We start from the raw sequence: 18,740 nt of genomic DNA, 5'->3' as shown, positions 1-18,740 counted from the left end.
GAAAAAATTACCAACATGGACAATGAAAGCCTGCTGAAAGACTATCTTAAAACCATAAAAAATCTGAAGAAAGTTTATGCACACTCAAGAGTCAAAGAGTACTGGAAGTAAAGGTGCTAAGGTACCACTGTGATAAAGATCTAATTAAAATTATTAATTATAACTTTAATAGCATACATATTTAAGCTTTTAATGCTTAATACCATCAGGTAAATTAATATCTACTGAAAATGGATACTGTATTGCTATTTGGTCAGAACGTTACAATTCAAACTTCAGAAACCTTTCTGCATGTCTTTAGGCATTACACCACCATCCACAAAGAAGCTTCCTGGAACTGTAAATTCCAAAATTGCGAAGAATTTCCAATATTACAAATTATTAATTATATTTTAGTATCTTTGATACTGGTAGGTCAAATTAATTTTGCAAAACTGCTAGGTCAAGAAGGCAAAAAGATAAATGGGATATGTAAAAACAAAAAAAAGAGCAAAATCACTTTATATCTCCGTTTCTAAAAGGAAAATAAGCATATTCACCTAGAATAATTACACTGAAGAATAAGAATTCAAACTTCTAAAGACACAAGTAAAAAATAATGCAATTTAAAAAGTAATGAAAATAATTCACCCTCACAAAATACTAAAAACATTAAAAAGAGCTAATTATTTACCGAATGACATAATGCAGCCTAAGTTCTCAATAATATTCAATTCGTTACCTTTAAAAATATGTATTTTAAAAGGCAAAACAAACATCTTCATAAACATTATTAGTGTTTAGTAAAGTTTTATAAGCTAAACTTACCTTCTTATCTTCTTTTACTTTGTGGGTTTTCTTCTTCATTTTCTTATCATCTAATTCCTGGTCTGAAGTGATTGCAGGATTATCAATACCACCTTTCCAAGTTTCAACAGGAGAAAGAAGTGGATCTTCTTCACTTCCACGATGTCTTCCTTTTCTTTTTGTTTTAGAAGTGGTGAAAGCCTCATCATCACTTGCATCTGAATGTGTTCTTCTATAGTACGACTTGGCTTTACTAAACAGGGTTTTAGATTTATATTTGTATTTTGAAGGCCTCCTTTCCCCATGACTTTTTGAGGTTCTATCAGAAAATCCATTTTCTTCATCTCCTTGGGTGTTATTTACAAATGAGTTTCGAATTTTAATAATGCGAGTCTGACTATCATCTGGGACAACATATATCTCATCAGAATAGCCCTTCTGTTTGAAAATTGTGTCAATGGGTTCCGCATAGTTATCTGAAGGATCCATATCTTCAGGATGTGCCAAAGGTACCCGGGAAGTCTGTTTTCTTGGATTTTTACCAATACCAGCTTCAATTGTTTTTAAGAGGTTTGGATCCAGTTTTTTCACATTTGTCTTAGGTACAACTGGTTTAGGTTTAATAGGTGGAGGCACTTTATGGTTGCGTTCATGGTCATGACAGTTTGGGGTGCTATGAATAGGATATTCATTTCCTTCTAAATCTAATCTGTATCTGGAACGGTCACTAGGTGTTGGAAGCAACTGTACATCATCCCCAATCGGACTATAAGGAGGTGGTGCTTCTGTATCATCATCTGAATCAGGGTAGTTGTTATAGGGGAAACAGTCTCTGGGAGATGGTAGAAAAACATCCTCACTTTGATGGGTTGATTCCCTTGTATTATCAGATAAATAGGAATTTTCTATCATATTTTTTTTCTCTAGAACATCACTGAAAAACAGTGTAAAGACCTCAGTTTGTCGATGATATTGAGATAAAGAATACAGTGCTGTAAACTTAGCAGTGATCTCAGTTGCAATGTGTTCGCCTTCAGTCATTAACTCCTTGATAGCCTCATTTTCAAAAAAATCTGCTTGGCTGTCAGTAACTGCCACCAGCTGTACAGGAATGGTGTCTTGAACTTCTGATAGAAATGCTCGAAGCATTCCCATTGACGCTTTCCGTTTGGCAGAATAAACTAATATATACCCATGAACTAGTTCATCTTTCCTTACCCCAATTGAAGAATGGTATGATAATATTGTGATCTGTATTCGCCTCCTTTTTTCACCAATGATTTTATCAAGCATTAGGGAATTATTCTGTCCAGCTTGAGCAGCACTACAAGAATGAGAATCAAGGAACGGTGAAAGAATAAGATCCACACTAAAGGGATCACCACACATGGCACACATGACAATTCTCAAGTCAGCTTCTGATACATCCTTACTGGTGGGAACTGGGCTCACCACATCTAAATTATGCTTAACTGATTCTAATACTCCTCTTAGAGCTTGCTTTATTTGGGTTTCATTAAATTTACGAGGATATGTACCAGGAGGTACATCTACAAAAGGACATTGTAACTTGTTTGCCAACTGTTGCCCTTGGTGCCTGAGAATTGGTAGATTCTTACTCATGGAATCTCTCTGATTAGCCAGAATTAATGTAAATGGAAGATTTGCCATGTATTTATCTTTTCTGATCTGAGAAGCTTCAGTTCTTATTTTTCCAATAAATTCCCCAATAAAATTCAGTGACTCAATGGAATTAAATACACAGAAGCACCCATGTGGTTTAAAGGCAGCAGTCCACAACTGACTTAAGAAGTAAGGCGACTTGGCATCAACTGGCCGAAGATCAAGTTCATAAATTTTTCCATCTAAGGCATATTCATCATCAGTGGATTGTGTTCTTATCTCATTTGCTAGTTCTTGGGCAAGGCCATCCTTCCCTAAAATGAAAAGGTTAACTTTATCTATATTGGTACTATCATGATACAACCGTAAGCGGCCATGATCCAACTGCAAAAGACTACTGGCAAGTAATTGCTCTACTTTAATGTCTGTACAATTTTGGCCACTAAGACAGGTTTCTTTAGTGGGGTGATAAACAAACCCTATGTGCTTAAGTAGAAGAGATTCCCTATCAGGTGCAAGTTTCTGTAAAGCTTTATATCTAGGTTCTTCACTCAAAACTGTATGAATTTCACTCATTTTATCTGAACTAGGTGTTGCATTAAGATCTAAATCATAAAAAAGTTCAGAGTGCTCAAAAAGCATTTCCTGAAACTCTTCTTTGGCTTTTTCAACTATTTCTCGCTGATGCCTACCATACACCTCTTTGCTATCAGCCTCTGTGATGTACTTGAAGGCTTCATCCTCCATAACAAAGCACATAACTTCTTCCCACGGCTGCCCAGGTGAAATGAACTGAATTTTTTCCAAAGTCTTTTTGAATTTTTCCTTCATTTCTACCCTTCTTTTCTCTGATATTAGATGTTGTACATGGTTCTGATAGACTTTCTCAGCTTCTAAAGTGCTCAGGAGGTCAAATGGGATTCGTCTATCATTAATTTTGTCTATATGGTCAGTTTCATCCCAAGGTGTTTTTTCTAGCACCACAAAACATAACTGAAAGTCTGCTCTCTTTTCCAATAACTTCAAAGCTTCTGACCAATTCAAATGTTCAATCTCTTCTAAGTTTGGCAAAAGAGTATTAAAAGCTCTTGGTAAAGTATTTATATATTCTTCTCTCCTTTTTCTTATGTGTTCTTGTTTAAGTTGTTCTATATGTTTTGAGAATGTATTTCTGGCCTTTCTTGTTCCCTCTAAGTTGATGTATTCTTCATAATCAGGATGATTTTTTAATTTATTACTAACAGTTTTCCAAGTTGCATGATAATCTCTCACAGTCTGCACAAGTTTTTCAAACTTATCTGTTGCTGTGACAACAAGTTGTCGCTGTGTTTTATAAGCATCCAGATAGGGAATAATTTTAGGTTTGCCACGAGTTTTATCCAACATTTGTACCAGTGCAGTGAAACATGTCTCGATGTTGACATTAAATCGTGCTGATGTTTCCACTACAAGAAGGTTCTTTTTGTTTGAAGCAAATGCCTGAACTTCTCTAAGATAATGATCCACGCACTCATCACATTTAGTTGCTGCTATTATTACAGGCTTTTTTGATTTTGATAGTTGGACAAAAAGATTATTCACAAATTTAAGTTGATCATCAAACTTCCTATTGCATCCCTGACTCACATCAATGCACAGTAAAAACCCATCTACATTGAGCTTCCCTTCGGGCATTTGCTTCTGCTCAAAGTCTTGTTCCAAGCCCAGCTGATCAGTGCAAATGTACATTAGTTTTTCTGCTGACTGCAATTTAGAGGCAGCTGCACGTTTTATATATGGTTGCAAATTCGTACTCCGATGAGGCAAGAAAGTCTGGTCATCAATGAACTCTGTTTGTTCAATGACATGAATTTTGCATTCTACTCCATCTTCACCATTTTGTGTTATGTCACCCCAGTACAAAAAGTGATCATTGTTTACTACTCGTCCTCCAAAGTCAATGGTGCTAAGCACAGAAGTATGCTCTGGGTAATATTCATCTGCTTTTGAGCGTACAAATCTATTGCACAAACAAGACTTTCCAACTCCACAGTTACCTTTGTCTTTTTCAGTCCCAGAGAGTCCAACTACACTGATCGTATAGGATGGGGGGCGAGGCTCTTTGTTTTTTGCCATCATAACTCTCTTCTCATGTCTCTACATTCATAAAGATAACCAGATATACTTCTCATTCTGAAAATAAAATCATCTCAAAATACAGATCCGAAAGTTCAGAACTATATTTGGTTCTTTGTACTTCCCTCATTTCTATGCAGAAAGGTCTTCAAGATCATAACAATCATCTTCCTAGAAAGAGGAGAAAAAGGACAAAACTTAATCAGGAATTACATATTAAATTATATACATACTACAGATGTTCGTAACAAAGCACTATGGATATTAATGTTACATGTATTTTAGGTTTGAAACCACCATTAAACACTGCTTATGATTTACCATTATAAATGCAACCGGACTTCAAAATTTAAGAGAAATCTAATAATTAAAATAATTACATACAAAATTTAATGTTTCACAAGCTTTAAACTAAGCCCCTACTGACCAAATGTGCGTTTTGTCTCTATTCCTTCCTAGAAGTTTGAAGAAACAACTAGTCCTTTCCCCTCCCTCAATTTTCCTGCCTTCTGTGACTGGAGGTATGTTTGCTGATAACTAAAGCAACTAGTTGCCTTAACAACTCCCTCACAACTTTCAAAACAACCTGCTTTCTATTACATTATTCCCCAAAACTTGTTCCCTAAAATGGAATTTCATACAAATTTAGCAAGATGTTAGAATTAAATAAAATTTTTCATAAAGTTTCAACATGCTCCTGTGAAATCTATAAAATTTTATGCCCAAAAACAAATTTAAAATATTCACACACTTCAATAGGTAAGTAGAAATGGACAGTTAATACAAATACTGAGAGTATTTAACCAGACCAAAGTTTCTCAAACTATCAAAGGATCAATTTTTATTTCATATCTGCACGTTCAATTTTGCAAAATGCAGTAAATGCAGTTTTTTAAAAATCCAAGCCCCAATTATTAGACTGAAGAGACATAACACCACTGTCAAATTATTTCTAAATGTTCTTGATTTCTGTATTTATTTCCTCTAAGAGTAGCTACAAAAAGCTCATGGACCACATTTTAAGTAGCAGTAAGCTAAAGAATTTGGAGATTATATATTTGAGATAATCTTCTACAAGTATTTGATACACTAGCAACATTAAATAACCTGGAAGAACTACATGCAATTTAATTTAGGTTATTTATGTGGAAGCAATGAATCAGTCTTTTAGAATAATCTTATTTATAGATTCCTCATTCTTTTGAGGTTGAATTAAAAGCAATATATCATTTGGACATCAACATATGTGAAAATTATCTTCCGTTCAAACAAAATAAAGTACATAGAGAAAAAATACAAAGAAAAGAACCACCACTTGCCCCAAATACCTGGCTTCTACACTGACCTCAAATGCAAGTAAACATTTATTCAAAATATACTGTACATTTACTATACTAACAACTAATGAGTAACAGAAATTGTAATTCAGAATTATGACTAACATTTCTGGTAAAATAATATTAAAAAGTAAAATTTCAGATTTTTGTATTCATGTACTTTATTCTATTAGCCTCAACTATAAATACTAGCATCTGCCATATGACATTCAAACAAAGCATTTACTAGATTCACTTTCCTAATAAAATAATCCTATGTAGAAAAAGCAACACAAATAGTTAAAGTTCTTTCAAATCTATTTGAGTTTGTGACAACAGTAAAACCAAAACTGCTTTGATACATGTTTTCCCCATCTATAAAATGGGGCTGTGTATCTATACAAATTTAAGAAGTAAATCATTTTTTTAAATGTTAAGCACCTAGCCAACAAAGGGTTTAATAAGCATTAGTTCTGTTTATTAATTTGATTCTTAGAACCAGTGAAACTGTCAAGGATTTTTTCAAAAAAATGATCTGGTCAGACCTGTGATTTAAAAAAATTTATCTGGCAGCAATGTATATGATAACTAGAAGTAAGAGAAATTGGGGCAGTCCCTCCAATCCTATTAACTCTTTTTCATTAATAAACCTTTTAAAAAATCTTAATCTGGTCAAATTGGGTATTTACACCTAGCACAAGTTTAACTTTCTTTACCTAAACTGTGTAAAAGAATATTTGTATTTACTGGTAAGAAAACACAGTGAATGAACTGGATAACAACATTATATACAGTGATAAAAAGGCAAAAGGAAATTAGTTTGGGAAAACAACACAATGATTCCATAACTAACAATTAAGAAAAAAATCGAAAACAAGGAATAGAATCCTTTCGTCTTACTAGAAAAGCAGAAAACTGCAGACAATACTCTTTAAAATGTACATCAAAAGAAAACCTACCTAGTGATTACTTTGGGGAATTTTCATGTTCAACAGCATAAACACTAGCACTACATATGGCTCTTTATTAAACAAACATCTATTCTGAAAACTAAGCAATTCAAAGCATGTTAAGACTGTCCCCTGCCTTCCAGTTTAAGAGACACAAAGTTAACAGAAAAGTAACAGTACATTGTCATATGAACCTAAGTATTATAGAAAATTCTCAACTACAAACCTAATCCCTTGCCTTAACAGTCACTATTCATTCCTCATATATGCTTACCCAAACATTAACAGACACGTTTCTGCTCTCCTACAGCATGTACCTCAAAATACTGAGGTAGCTTTCTATCTTAAGCTATAGAGTGTAAGCAGAAATGAAAACACTCTTATCGTAGAATGTATTTTAAAAGTTTCACAGGGACATCTGGGTGGCTCAGTTGGCTGAGCGTCCGACTTCAGCTCAGGTCATGATCTCGCAGTTAACAAGTTCGAGCCTTGTATGAGGCTCACTGCTATCAGCACAGAACCAATTTGGATCCTCTGTCCCCTTCTCTCTGCCCCCCTACCTGAGCTCTCCCTCTCAAAAATAAAGAAACATTAAAAATAAAAATTTCAGAAAGAAAAGGGTCTTAAAATTAAAAGAAGATGAGTGAAGGCATGAAGTTACCACCCTTTCACAGGTCAGTGAAAAATGGAAAGCTTCTTATCTAATGAGAAATAAAACTATTATATCAAATTTTATAATGAGGCTTCTACACATCCTAATAAATTTGATAGTGGCAGGCTTTGAATCATGAATATTAAAGTTTAAATTAGAAATAAGGTAGCTCTACATGACATTTATGGTTTTCACACCAAATTCACAGTAAACTATCAATTAGACACTTAAGTAACATCCATGTTCTTCTTTCAAGAAGGCTACCTGCTGGTATTATGAAGTCAGCTGCAGAGCTTTATGTCATGAGTCACCATAGTGATTTTCAAACAATGATGGAAAATTCTTTCACCTACAGGTAGAAAAGAATACCGGGCAAATAGTTGCTCTCTCCCTCCAAATCTCTCATCAAAGCAGTGCACTCTTTATCTAATTTAGAAGTTTACTTAACCCAAAAGATTTTTAATTTTTTTTCAAAAGCCCTAATTTAATAAAAATGTTTTCAGGGGCGCCTGGGTGGTTCAGTCCGTCAAGCTTCTAACTTCAGCTCAGGTCATGATCTCATGGTTCGTGCTGACAGCTCAGAGTCTGGAGACTGCTTTGGATTCTGTGTCTCCCTGGCTCTCTGCCCCTCCCCCATTCACTCACATTCTCCCCCTCTCTCTCTCTCTCTCAAAAAAAATGAATAAATGTTAAAAAATAAAATAAAATATAGTAATAAAAAATGTTTTCAGATTTTAAAAAAGTTTGAGAAACCATAGACTAGGGAAAAAAAAAACTGTCACCGGTCATCCAAAACATTTTGCTATTTGTTTAGGTGAGTATGGTATTACCACCTCATGGGAGAAAGATAGCTTTCATGAGGTTGACTGTAATAGGTTATAAGGGCATTTAATTTCAGACACCTGGATAGTATATACTTACATAATTACCTTCTGGCCCTCAACATCCAGGTCAAAATTCCTGTCCATTAACCAACTGAGGCAGTTTTCTTCTGTGCTTAAAAAAAAAAAAAAAAAAAAAAAAAAAAAATCCTTTCTTTTTTTGTGTGCTCCCAGTAATAAACTAATGGCTAATATATATACGCAGATTATTCAATTTAATTTGAAAATTCCTTTCAGATATGTGTAATGGTAATATCTGATAATGTTGATTCCTACATCTTTCTGATTTTTGGTGTGACTTTCTTTCATATAACTTGTTCTCATTTTCTCATATTTTTATACCCATGAAGGAACCAAGACAAAAGTAGCAATGACCTACTCAAAGCAATCCAGTTAAAATGAGTCTCTGGATGACCCATCTTTATTTTCTTAAGCAGGACTACTGCTTTTTATGTTTGCAATGCAGTTTCTTTCTCATTCTGCCTTTAAGTTTACCTTATAACCATTTCAAGGAAATGTTTAGATTAAGTATCTTCACAGAAATTAACGAAAAACGTTTAACTTCAGTGGAGCTACAGTTGATGAGAGAGTTGGAGGGAGAGAGCAACTATTTGCCTAATATTCTTCTTGAGTGGTCCCTACAATTGTCTCAGAAATGAAGCGATCTATACAACTAAGTTTTCAAAGATATTTTACTAAGTCATTCAAACACAACTTGTTCCTCTTAATCGAGTTTTAATAACATGAAGTGGCTTTCCATGAAAAACAAAAACAAAAGCTTTTTAAGTTCTACAAGGAATCTAGGAAACTGAAAAAAATAAATTCTTAGTAATTCTGGATTTAAACTAAAACTTTGTTTTCTATCTTCTCACAAAACTTCTGCATTCATAGATAAAAGGTGTGATATCTTAATTATTTTACACTTTTAAGTTATTACACCATGTCAGGAAATTCCTGTTGGTCCTATCTTCATAATATATCTAGAATTTATCACTTTTCATTACATTTAGTGCTCTAATCTGACCCATCCACCATCATATCTGGCCCTAGATTATTCCAAGGCTTCCCAATTAATCTCCGTGCTTCCACTCCTGCTCCCCTTCCCCTATCACTATCAGAGCAGCCAGAGTTTCTTTTAAAACGAAAGTCAGAGCTTCCCATTCTTAGGTCCGAAAACCTCCAGTGGCTCCTAAAAGTCAAATCCTTTCTATGGCATAAGATCTGCCTTCTCCAAACCTATCTTATTCTTTGACCTACTCTCATATATTCTCCCACACTCATTCTGCTCTAAACACACTGAGGAACACTAACACAGTTTCTTAACATGCTAAGCATGCCTCTGCCTTTACACTTACTTTTCCTAATAACTTCCAAAGTCCACCTTGCCTCCTAATTTACTTGCAACTTATTTACTTGTCATTAGACTCTATCCCTCTCCCCACCCCTACTCCAGATTTAACAAAGATCCACAAAGGCATAAATCTTTATTTCATCAATATATTCCACAAGATTCCAACAGTGCCTCCTACTTAGTACTCAATAAATGCATGAATGCTAATAAATATTAAAATCAAAATGTTCTTAATTCTTTGGTCAAAAAAAGAGGAAAGCACATTTGTTTACTGAATAAGCACTGTAATATATTAATCTAAAGCTACTAATGGAAGAAATGCACATTTATTTCAAGATTCCAAAAACAGTCAAAACTTAAGCCACCAGAATAAAGACTATGATCTATAATACATTTAGCCCTAATTTTTGAAACTTTTAGAATCAGAAATATTATAAGAAATTACATTTTCCAGAACTAAACAGAAGGATCTTTGTAATTACGTGCTCCAGCTTCTTTAAGTCAAACAAAGTTATTTCTTACATAATCAAATATTTGAGAAAAGACAGATCGGAGCCCGAAGACTGTCATATATTTCACAGTCTCAGGTGATGTAACCTAGCTTAATAAAAGTTATCAACTGATTTACTAAAGATGAATATGGTACAATATTGATACAGTATTACTTAATTCTTATTCTCAGTAACAAATTTATTAATTAACAAATTTATTATTAGCGAAAAACTAGAAGAGGAAATGAAAAAGCCATTTTAACATATACAATAGTTAAGTCATTTAACAATGTAATACTTGTAGAAGAGTCAATTATATTCCACAACATTTTCTTTGACCAAGAATTCTACCACATAAGCACATAATCTTAAGGTTGAAAGGAACACTAAAGACATCATTCCAGTGAATTGGTCTTTACACAAGATTATAATCAAGTGAATGAAGAGAATCTATTAAAAATTTCAACAATTTATGTAGTGACTAAATAACCTGGAAGCATATCCTGGTTAGGATTTAGAATTAAACTACGTTAGAATGGAGATTTTGTTGTTGTTTTTACCACATTCCCAACACCCTAAACAGTGCCTGACACAAACTGGCTGCTCAAATATTTGATGAGTAATTGGACCAGTCTTCAAACTCAGATCCTAAACCACTGAAGTCGTATTTGTAGTCAAAATTAACAAAAATTGCACAATGCTATGGGCCCTAAGTCTATTAGTATAGCATAATATTCTAATATAAAAAGTCCAGATTTGTCCAAGACCAACAGTTTGCTGGTTAACACAAATTAGGCAAGCCTGAAGGCTCAATGGAAGTATTTCCAGGAGGGTCCAAGTAGGCAGTACTCCGGAGCTCCCTCCCCAAGCCCTACTCAGTAAAGATAATTCTGTTTTCATTCATTTTTATCTTTTGATATTTCAAATATTTATTCTTTGAAAAAAGTTTCACTGCATAAAATATTTGAAAACCAATGACCTAAAATATTTCCAAACAGAATTACTGCCTACCCTATTATTTAATCGACACTTTCCTCTAACAACATGTTATGTCCCACGCCTTGGTATGAAAGTTATTCTGAACTCTTTCTAGACCATTTCCTCACTCCGGTGAAAACAGAAGAACCAAAGGTCGCCTGATTTATATCAACCTATGTAAACAATCCATTAAGTATTTACTGTGGTTACCACTATCTGCTCAGCTTTATGTCAGAAGTTTTGAGGGTACAAAGGTATATGCAGGAAAGTCCACTAAGCTGGCACTATGAAAATGTTCACCTCCCTTCCAGAGTCTGAGTCTTCTCGCTTTGGAGAAAACAGAGAAGTAAAGGGAAGGGCATGATTTCACATTCAAAATTATAATGCTATACCAGAGGGAAATCATTATTTTCATGATACAAACTACATTAAATAAGGCTTAACAACTTTCTCCGTGATGGGAACATTAAGAGGCTGAATAAGAATCTCAGGAAGATGTATAGACTAAAAAGAAGGTATATATTGGGGGGGGGGGAGGCTTAAAAGTACCTCCTCCACTGTTTTTAAAGAAACTTTACAGCACCATAACTGAGAAGACAAAGACAATGTGTTATACCATGGAATTGGTAAGTGCAATAGGAATTCAAAAAAATGAAAGATCAGTGCAAGTTGGAATAGATCAGGGTTTGGAAAACTTTTTTCTGCACAAGGCCAAACAGTAAATATTTTAGACTTTGCGTCCATACGGTGTCTGTTAGAACAATCCAACTCTGTGGTCATAGCGCAAAAACAGCCATTGACCATACTTCAGTGAATGACCATGGTTGTGTCTGAGAACTAAAATTTGAATTTCATATAACTTTAACATATCACACATATTATTCTTTTAACTGTTTTCTTAACCATTTCAAAATGTAAAAAGCCATTATACAGAAGCAAAAGACCAGATCTGGTCCAAGGGTCATAACTTGGAAACTCCTGGAATAGATTAAGTTTCAGAGTAGAGAAAGGACTGGAGGCAACTCTGAAAAATAGACTGGATTTGAATTTTAAAAAGAAGTAATTCTAGGTGTGTGATTAGGGTGGAGTGGTTGAGCATAGCTGTCACGATGAAAAGTAGACTTATTTCTTATTTCACTTATTTCTGAATATAAATGGTACAACAATAAGAAGGTCTTCAAGGGCAAGCAGGAGTTAAACCTTGTAATAAGCAATAGGAAGCCATTATAAACTAGCAGTGGAATACAAAATTAGATTTGCTGAGGCACAAAGCCCAAGAGATGGACAAATACTGGAGACTTGAAACACCTGAACTATCACAGAAATGAAAAGAGCAATCCAAGAAAAAAGAATTTGGTGACTGGCTGCTAATGATAATAAAGACAAATGAGTCAATGTTTCTTAATGAAAAACTCAGTTTCAGCAACAGACGGTAGTATCACTTGAGTTTCAGGTGACAGTATTTCTGAAGAAAAATCAAAATAAAGAAATGAAATAAGGCAACATCAAGATTAGCAACATAAATTTGAAGATCATAACCTTAAGAAAATTATGTAAGAGATCATTTACTACTCTTATAAAAAACATCTAAGTAATTACTTAGTCAACAAAGAAGAGTAGCAAATCTGGATTTTTCAAAGCTCAGATCATATAGGAATGTTAATTTTCCACTAGTTCTATAAACTGTCAACCAAAATAAAAATAAGTAAATAAAAAGAGCTATTATTTGGCTTTGAAAAGTTAAGTATGGAAAGAAACAAAATTTTGGATCAGGAAGAACATATGATAAACGGGAAGAGAACTAACAAACTATCAGAACCAACGTACAACTTCTTTCAAGGCTGCTGGTAATGCCAAATACAGCAAAGAGGATAAATAGTAACGCAAAAATTGTTTCTTTCCCCATCACTCCTTCTATTAACCTTCTATCTAACCTATTAACTTTTCCCCACATCTTTCAGTTTTTCTCAAAAGGTACAAACTGATGCTCTTACATTTTTACCTTATATTTTCCTCTCACCTGCCAACCTATCCTCACTTCCCTGTGCTTTTGGTCTACAAGGTCATTAACTTATCTAGTTGTTTTTTCCTTACTTATTCCAATCCTCTTCAATTTCCAAATCTTATCTTTTTTATCTAATTCCTTTACACTGATTTTTAAATCAGTATGTCCTGCCTTCTATATGGCTCCTTCTACTCTATGTTGAGCTGGCATCTAACCATTGCTAAATTGTCCAGCTCTCTTTCCAACAAAGCTATAAGCTCTTTTAAGGGAGTAATATTTTATATTTCCTTGTATCACTTACAGTGCCATAGCTGCTCAATAAATTATTGTTCAGGAATAAAATATGCTAAATCTAATATGAAGCTAGAAAAATGAAAATTCACTTTTACCATTAACTCTTCATGATGAAAGCTGTAGAATCTAACCAAGAGACACATACGGGTCATATTTTAACCCTAAAATTATAAAGTTATTCATAACTCTTATTCCCAAGTAATAGTTCTAAGGAGTCCAACGCAAAGACATGACCAAACATTAATAATCTATTTTTACTGCAAATCTAAGTATTGTGGACAGGCAACCTCCAAAATACAGGGGGAAAAAAAAAATCAACCTTGCTTACCATCTCAAACTTCTATTTGCAGTTAATATATCCAAATTAAAATGATTAATTCTTCTGTAAACGATTCCCAAAGAGACCCCGATAGAAATAGTTGTTCTCTTTTCTGCATCTCTTAGTACTTGTACGTATTTACTCCTTTATAGTTACTACCTTGTCAACTAAAGCTCAAGCTACACAATCTCTAATTTATCTTGGTATCCTCAAGGCCAGGCGCACAGCAAATGCTAAATAAAGATAATATGAATTAATGAATAACAAATCAAAGGCCTTCTTTTACACATAGATTTCTTTTTTCAAAGGAATTTTCATATTTAAGTACAATAGATTTACCAAAAATAGAAGTGACTGTGGTTTGGGAGGGTGGGTTGTCAAAGGAGGTCTCATGCCATCCAGGAAAAATCCGTAAGGGGTTCAAGTACCAGAGTTTTAAAACCAATTGAGTTAAAGTTCATACTTAATATTTTTAGCACTGAACTTTTTAAATTTCTAATATGGTTTTTCCTGGTTTGATAAAATGATTAACTACAACCTGCATTTAAACAAATAGAAGCTTGCTTACTCAAGTCACCATATGATGAATGACTTTATCAAGGTTTCTTCACCATTCTTAGAAAACCAAATTTTCTTAGTGTACTTTAAATGTATTTTACAAACATTTTTTAGAAACATCGATACTACTAAAGCAGAACACCTGAGTCAATTATATTCTCTGCATACCTTCTTGTGTGCGAAGAAAAAAATCATGGGTCTTACAGCTCTAATACTTTTTAAAATTTCTAAGGAAACTGAAGTTGCAACAAATGAAACTTACTCTGTAGCTATCAAGAAAATTTGTATTATGCCATTTCATACTTAAGTGAGGAATACTAAAGGCAACACTTACCCGAACTCCTGCTAATGTTGAAAAAGCTTAGTAGTCTTCCTGAGACATAACTTTTCCTTCAGTATTAAAAAAATGAGTTAAAAACTATTATTCTAAGCTGTACCACAACTTCCAAAAAAGTAATGCAAACACAGTATTTTATTCCTCAAAAAAAAAAAATCTTAATTTTCAAGGTCAAAATAATTTATTTTCTCCAAAAGGGTTAAGTGTACTAACTCTGCTTTACAACAGAAAAAAAAAAAAAAAAAAGTGTGGGGCTTAAAACATTTTACAGATGTGACAGAATTAAGATATTAATTTTGGAATACATTTTTTAAATTGCTAAAGTGGGGCACCTGGGTGGCTCAGTCGGCTGAGCATCCGACTCCTGATTTCGGCTCAGGTCACGACCCAGGGTCGTGGCATGGAGTCCCAAGTCTGGCTTTGAGCTTAGTGTGAAGCCTGCTTATGACTTTCTCTCTCTCCCTCTGCCCCTCTCCTCCGCTTGCACACTCTCCTTAAAAACAAAACAAAACCAAAAAAAACCCCTAATTTAAATGGGAGTGGGGTACTAAAAAATGACAAACATATCAGAATTCTGCAACAATTCTTTCTTATAGCAAAGTATAACTGATCCATTCCCCAATGCTCTTATAACTAACATATACAAAGAATGGTAAAATAATATATGCTAAGGTGGATTAAAAAAATGTAGCCTACACATGACAACCAAATCAACTGTCATCTAGTCATCTGTGTCCTTCTGACTAAAGACTGCTTTAAGTCAGTCAGATCAATAGTGCTATTTCTTGAAAGTTAAATACATAGGTTACGCAGATTTTCAATCATGTACGTTTAGTCTCATAAAGTGCTCCAAGGCCTGTGCAAGTTTTTTGGTGATCCACACTTAACACTCTCTTCCTCTGCTCTACTACACATATGGGAAATGTGGGTCAATTTGAAAGAGCGAAAAATGAGAAAGCAATTTAAAATGGAAATAAAACCTTAATTTGGCAACTGTCTAGTAGTAGATTACCTATATGGTATGTATATCTAAAAATACTCATTAAGAATACAGTTTTATCATAGTGAAGTCAAGTGAAATTGACAGTAAAACATCTCCAAAACACATTTTACTAATATATCTTAACCAAATATTTTTCCAAATGTTGCATCTGGATCAAATTTTTGTGAAAAGAACCATTTTAAACGAAGATTTTGAGAAATATTTCCAGAAGTGAATACAAATGAATTCAATGCAAATAACTCCTCCGCCCCCCCCCCCATATACTTTCAAACTGAGTACTGATTTTGGGTGTTTTAGGTGAAGCCGGCAAACCCCTCACACACACACACACACACACACACACACACACACACACACACACCTGTAGAAGGCAGCATAAGCAAATACCAGTAAATACAACGACGTATTCCACCGTTTTACAACTGAGTAGTTTTAAAAAATGACATCGTTTCCTATCTATCACAAAGAAAAAGGCAAATTATATTTAGGAATTTAAACTTAAAAACGGGCGTACGTAGGTCTATTTTGGTCGAGACTTAAAACACTTAAAATTCCCATTTATTAAGCATGAGCCAAAACTGGATTTCTATCGTATGGCAAAAGTATAAGCGTCTCCCTACAACTTTGTCGGAATTTTAGCAAACGTCCCAATAGTTTGCCTTTACTTCCGAGCACCTTTCGGCGTCAGCTACACCCACAGCCTCCACCTCACTTGCATTTCTAATAACGCTGAAGAGGGAGGGTGTGAGGGAGTGAGTATTTATGTGTGGATAAGTGCGCGCGCGCTCCCGCGCTGTTCCCCACCCCCACCCCGATACTTTTCTTTAGTGGAAACAGAGGAAGAATCTAAAGGTTATTCTAGCAAGCACTCAGTATCAAAGCCTCAAGCCGGACGCAGTCAACCCAGAAGACTCCCGTGTTTTGGTTGCGCAGTGCAACTTCTCACACCCTTGCCCGAGCTTTCGCAGCAGATGGGAAATTGGTGAACAGAACCCAGGGAGTGAACCCTGGAGTGGGGGAGATCGGGGAAAAGTGAAAGGGCCGATCCCCCTGAAAAGCGCTTAAGTTTGCAATGAAGATTGTGTTTCCATGAATATGCGCCCACCCCCCCGCTCCCCCTTCCAGGTGGAACTCGTTAACAGCAGCAACCCAGCCAACAGACACCGCCACCTTCCCTCCCCAACGTACCATCGGAGAGCAGGGCAAGTGAGGGCGGCGGGCGAGAGCGGACGCCTGGCGGGGCCGGCGCGATCCCCGGCCACAACCAGGCCTCCAGCGACCCCGGCCGCGTCACCTGTGGAGAAAGCGCCCCCTCCCCCGGCCTCTCTGCCCTTCACGCCGACCGTATCCCCCCCCCGCGGCAACCGCTCCCCGCTCGGCCTGCGAGGACCGAGCGCGGCGCCAGGCTCCCCTCCGTGGCTGCGGGGCCCCAGCGCCTTGAACTGGTTACAACCGGCGGCGGCGACCGAGCGGGGCAGCCGGTGGCGGGAGGGTCCCGGTCGGGGAGGGGGCGAGCGGGCAGGCCCGGAGGGGCTGAGATGGCAAGGTCCTACCTAACACCGTGGGTCTCCTCCGTCTCCTCCTCAACGGCAGCGGCCCCGGCGGTGGCGGCGGCAGCGACATTCCTGGGGAGCGCTCCCGCCGCCGCCGCCTCCTCCTCCACTCTCTGCTCGCCTCTCTTCCCCGGCGCGCTCACCCAGCGCAGCGTCCCCTCAGCCACCTCCCCCCGCCCTCCCCAACACACACGCCCCGAAACCTTAAGCCCTACAGCTCCCGCTGCCGGGTAACCCACCCTCCCTCCCTCCCTCCCGCCACCAGCGGCGGCCCCGTCCCTCCCCCCTTCCCCAGTGCCCGCCGCCGCGCCGGGCTCAGTAATGGCGGCCACTCGGGCTCCCTCGCGCTGACGGATCTCTCTCCCTCTCTCCCGAACTTTACCTCAGCATCTCTCCCGGCGCGCACCGCCGGAACGCACGCGCGCGCGCGCAGCCACACACCCGGCCGGGGGCGGAGCGGCGGCGCAGCCTCGACGGGGCGCGCGCGCGCGCGTGCCCGCACCGCCCTCCCCACAATTCCCCGCCCCCGCCGCCCTCACCTCGCGGCGCCTCCCGCGCCGCGCGCCCGGCTGGGCCCCGCCCCTGCCCTCGTCTCCGGGGAGCCTGGGAAGGCGCGAGCGCTTGGGCCGGAGGGAGGGGAGCAAGCGCGGGGCCGCGTCCTCGCTCGCGTCCGGGCTCCTCGATTGGCTTCTGCCCCTCCCCCTTCTTCCTCCGCCTCTCCCACCCATTGGTTCCCTCTCCTACTCCATTCCTTCTCACCTTTTCCCTTTTACCCATTGGCGTGGGTATTTTTCCTCCGCTTTCCCCTTTCTCCGTATTCTCCTCCTCCGTCCCATCCTCCACGCTTTAGAAGCTGCAGACCATGCAGCCCTGAGCGCGGTAGTCTCCGAACCTTCCCTGCGTTCTCCCTTTCCTTCTGTTCCGGTTTCTGGCTGAAACTGAGAGCAAACCACAGTACTGCAAAAGAACCTGATACCGTGTTAGCCGTTGCAAAACATCGCACGGGCACTGAAAGATTTTCGGTAAATTCCCCTACGGTCTCAGAGCATTAAAGAATTGAAGAGAGGAAAATATGCGCCCTAACACGTTGGCGGGGACCTGCTCGCATGGATACTTCTGCATGTGCAGCCAGTTTCCTGTCTGGGGATCGCTCGCTTACTACAGACATCACCCGCCCGGGACCTGGTGCCATACTCACCCAGAAGGCAAAACTCCATGGGAGCAAGAATCCCATTCTCCATCGACATAGCAGAGACGCACAGGCCCGTGGTTTATTCCATTCTTAATGGAAGTTGAGCGAGATACCAAGATTTAGGGGTTTAAAGTGGCCCCAAAGACGCCAGCTCCACACCACTACCAGCCCAATCTTAGGAAACATCGGCCACCAGGCTTCTATTATACAGCCTTAAGTATATTCAATATTTTTTTAAGCTTACAGAAATTTTACAAGTTTGGGGGTGCCCTGGGCTTTCTATGTATTTCTCTTCTGGGCATTGGTACTGAAAGGTGGAGAAAGGACGGACAGTAG

At 37.8% G+C, this 18,740-nt stretch overlaps 1 protein-coding gene across 3 annotated transcripts in view; it reads right to left on the bottom strand.

The window, feature by feature from the left end:
* Nucleotides 1-17,613, bottom strand: part of ARHGAP5 (Rho GTPase activating protein 5) — a 74,974-nt gene extending 57,361 nt beyond the window's left edge. For 2 of the 3 annotated variants that reach the window (XM_047075582.1, XM_047075584.1), the window contains exons 1-2: nt 17,213-17,323; nt 808-4,695 (exon numbers count right to left, since the gene is read on the bottom strand). In XM_047075582.1, coding sequence (XP_046931538.1) covers nt 808-4,527 — 3,720 coding nt within the window. In that variant the 5' untranslated portion in view covers nt 4,528-4,695; nt 17,213-17,323. Of the gene's footprint in view, nt 1-807; nt 4,696-17,212; nt 17,324-17,594 lie in introns of those variants that run through there. The other variant, XM_047075583.1, reaches the window with a different exon arrangement.
* Nucleotides 17,614-18,740: the final 1,127 nt, after the last annotated feature.

This window comes from Lynx rufus, unplaced genomic scaffold (genome assembly GCF_022079265.1).
Source record: "Lynx rufus isolate CCGP_SWC_20201006 ecotype Redwood Valley unplaced genomic scaffold, mLynRuf1.p SCAF_13, whole genome shotgun sequence".
Taxonomy (NCBI): Eukaryota; Metazoa; Chordata; class Mammalia; order Carnivora; family Felidae; genus Lynx; species Lynx rufus.
Note: the sequence above shows the minus strand (reverse complement) of the source record. Positions and strands in the feature narration are given on the sequence as shown.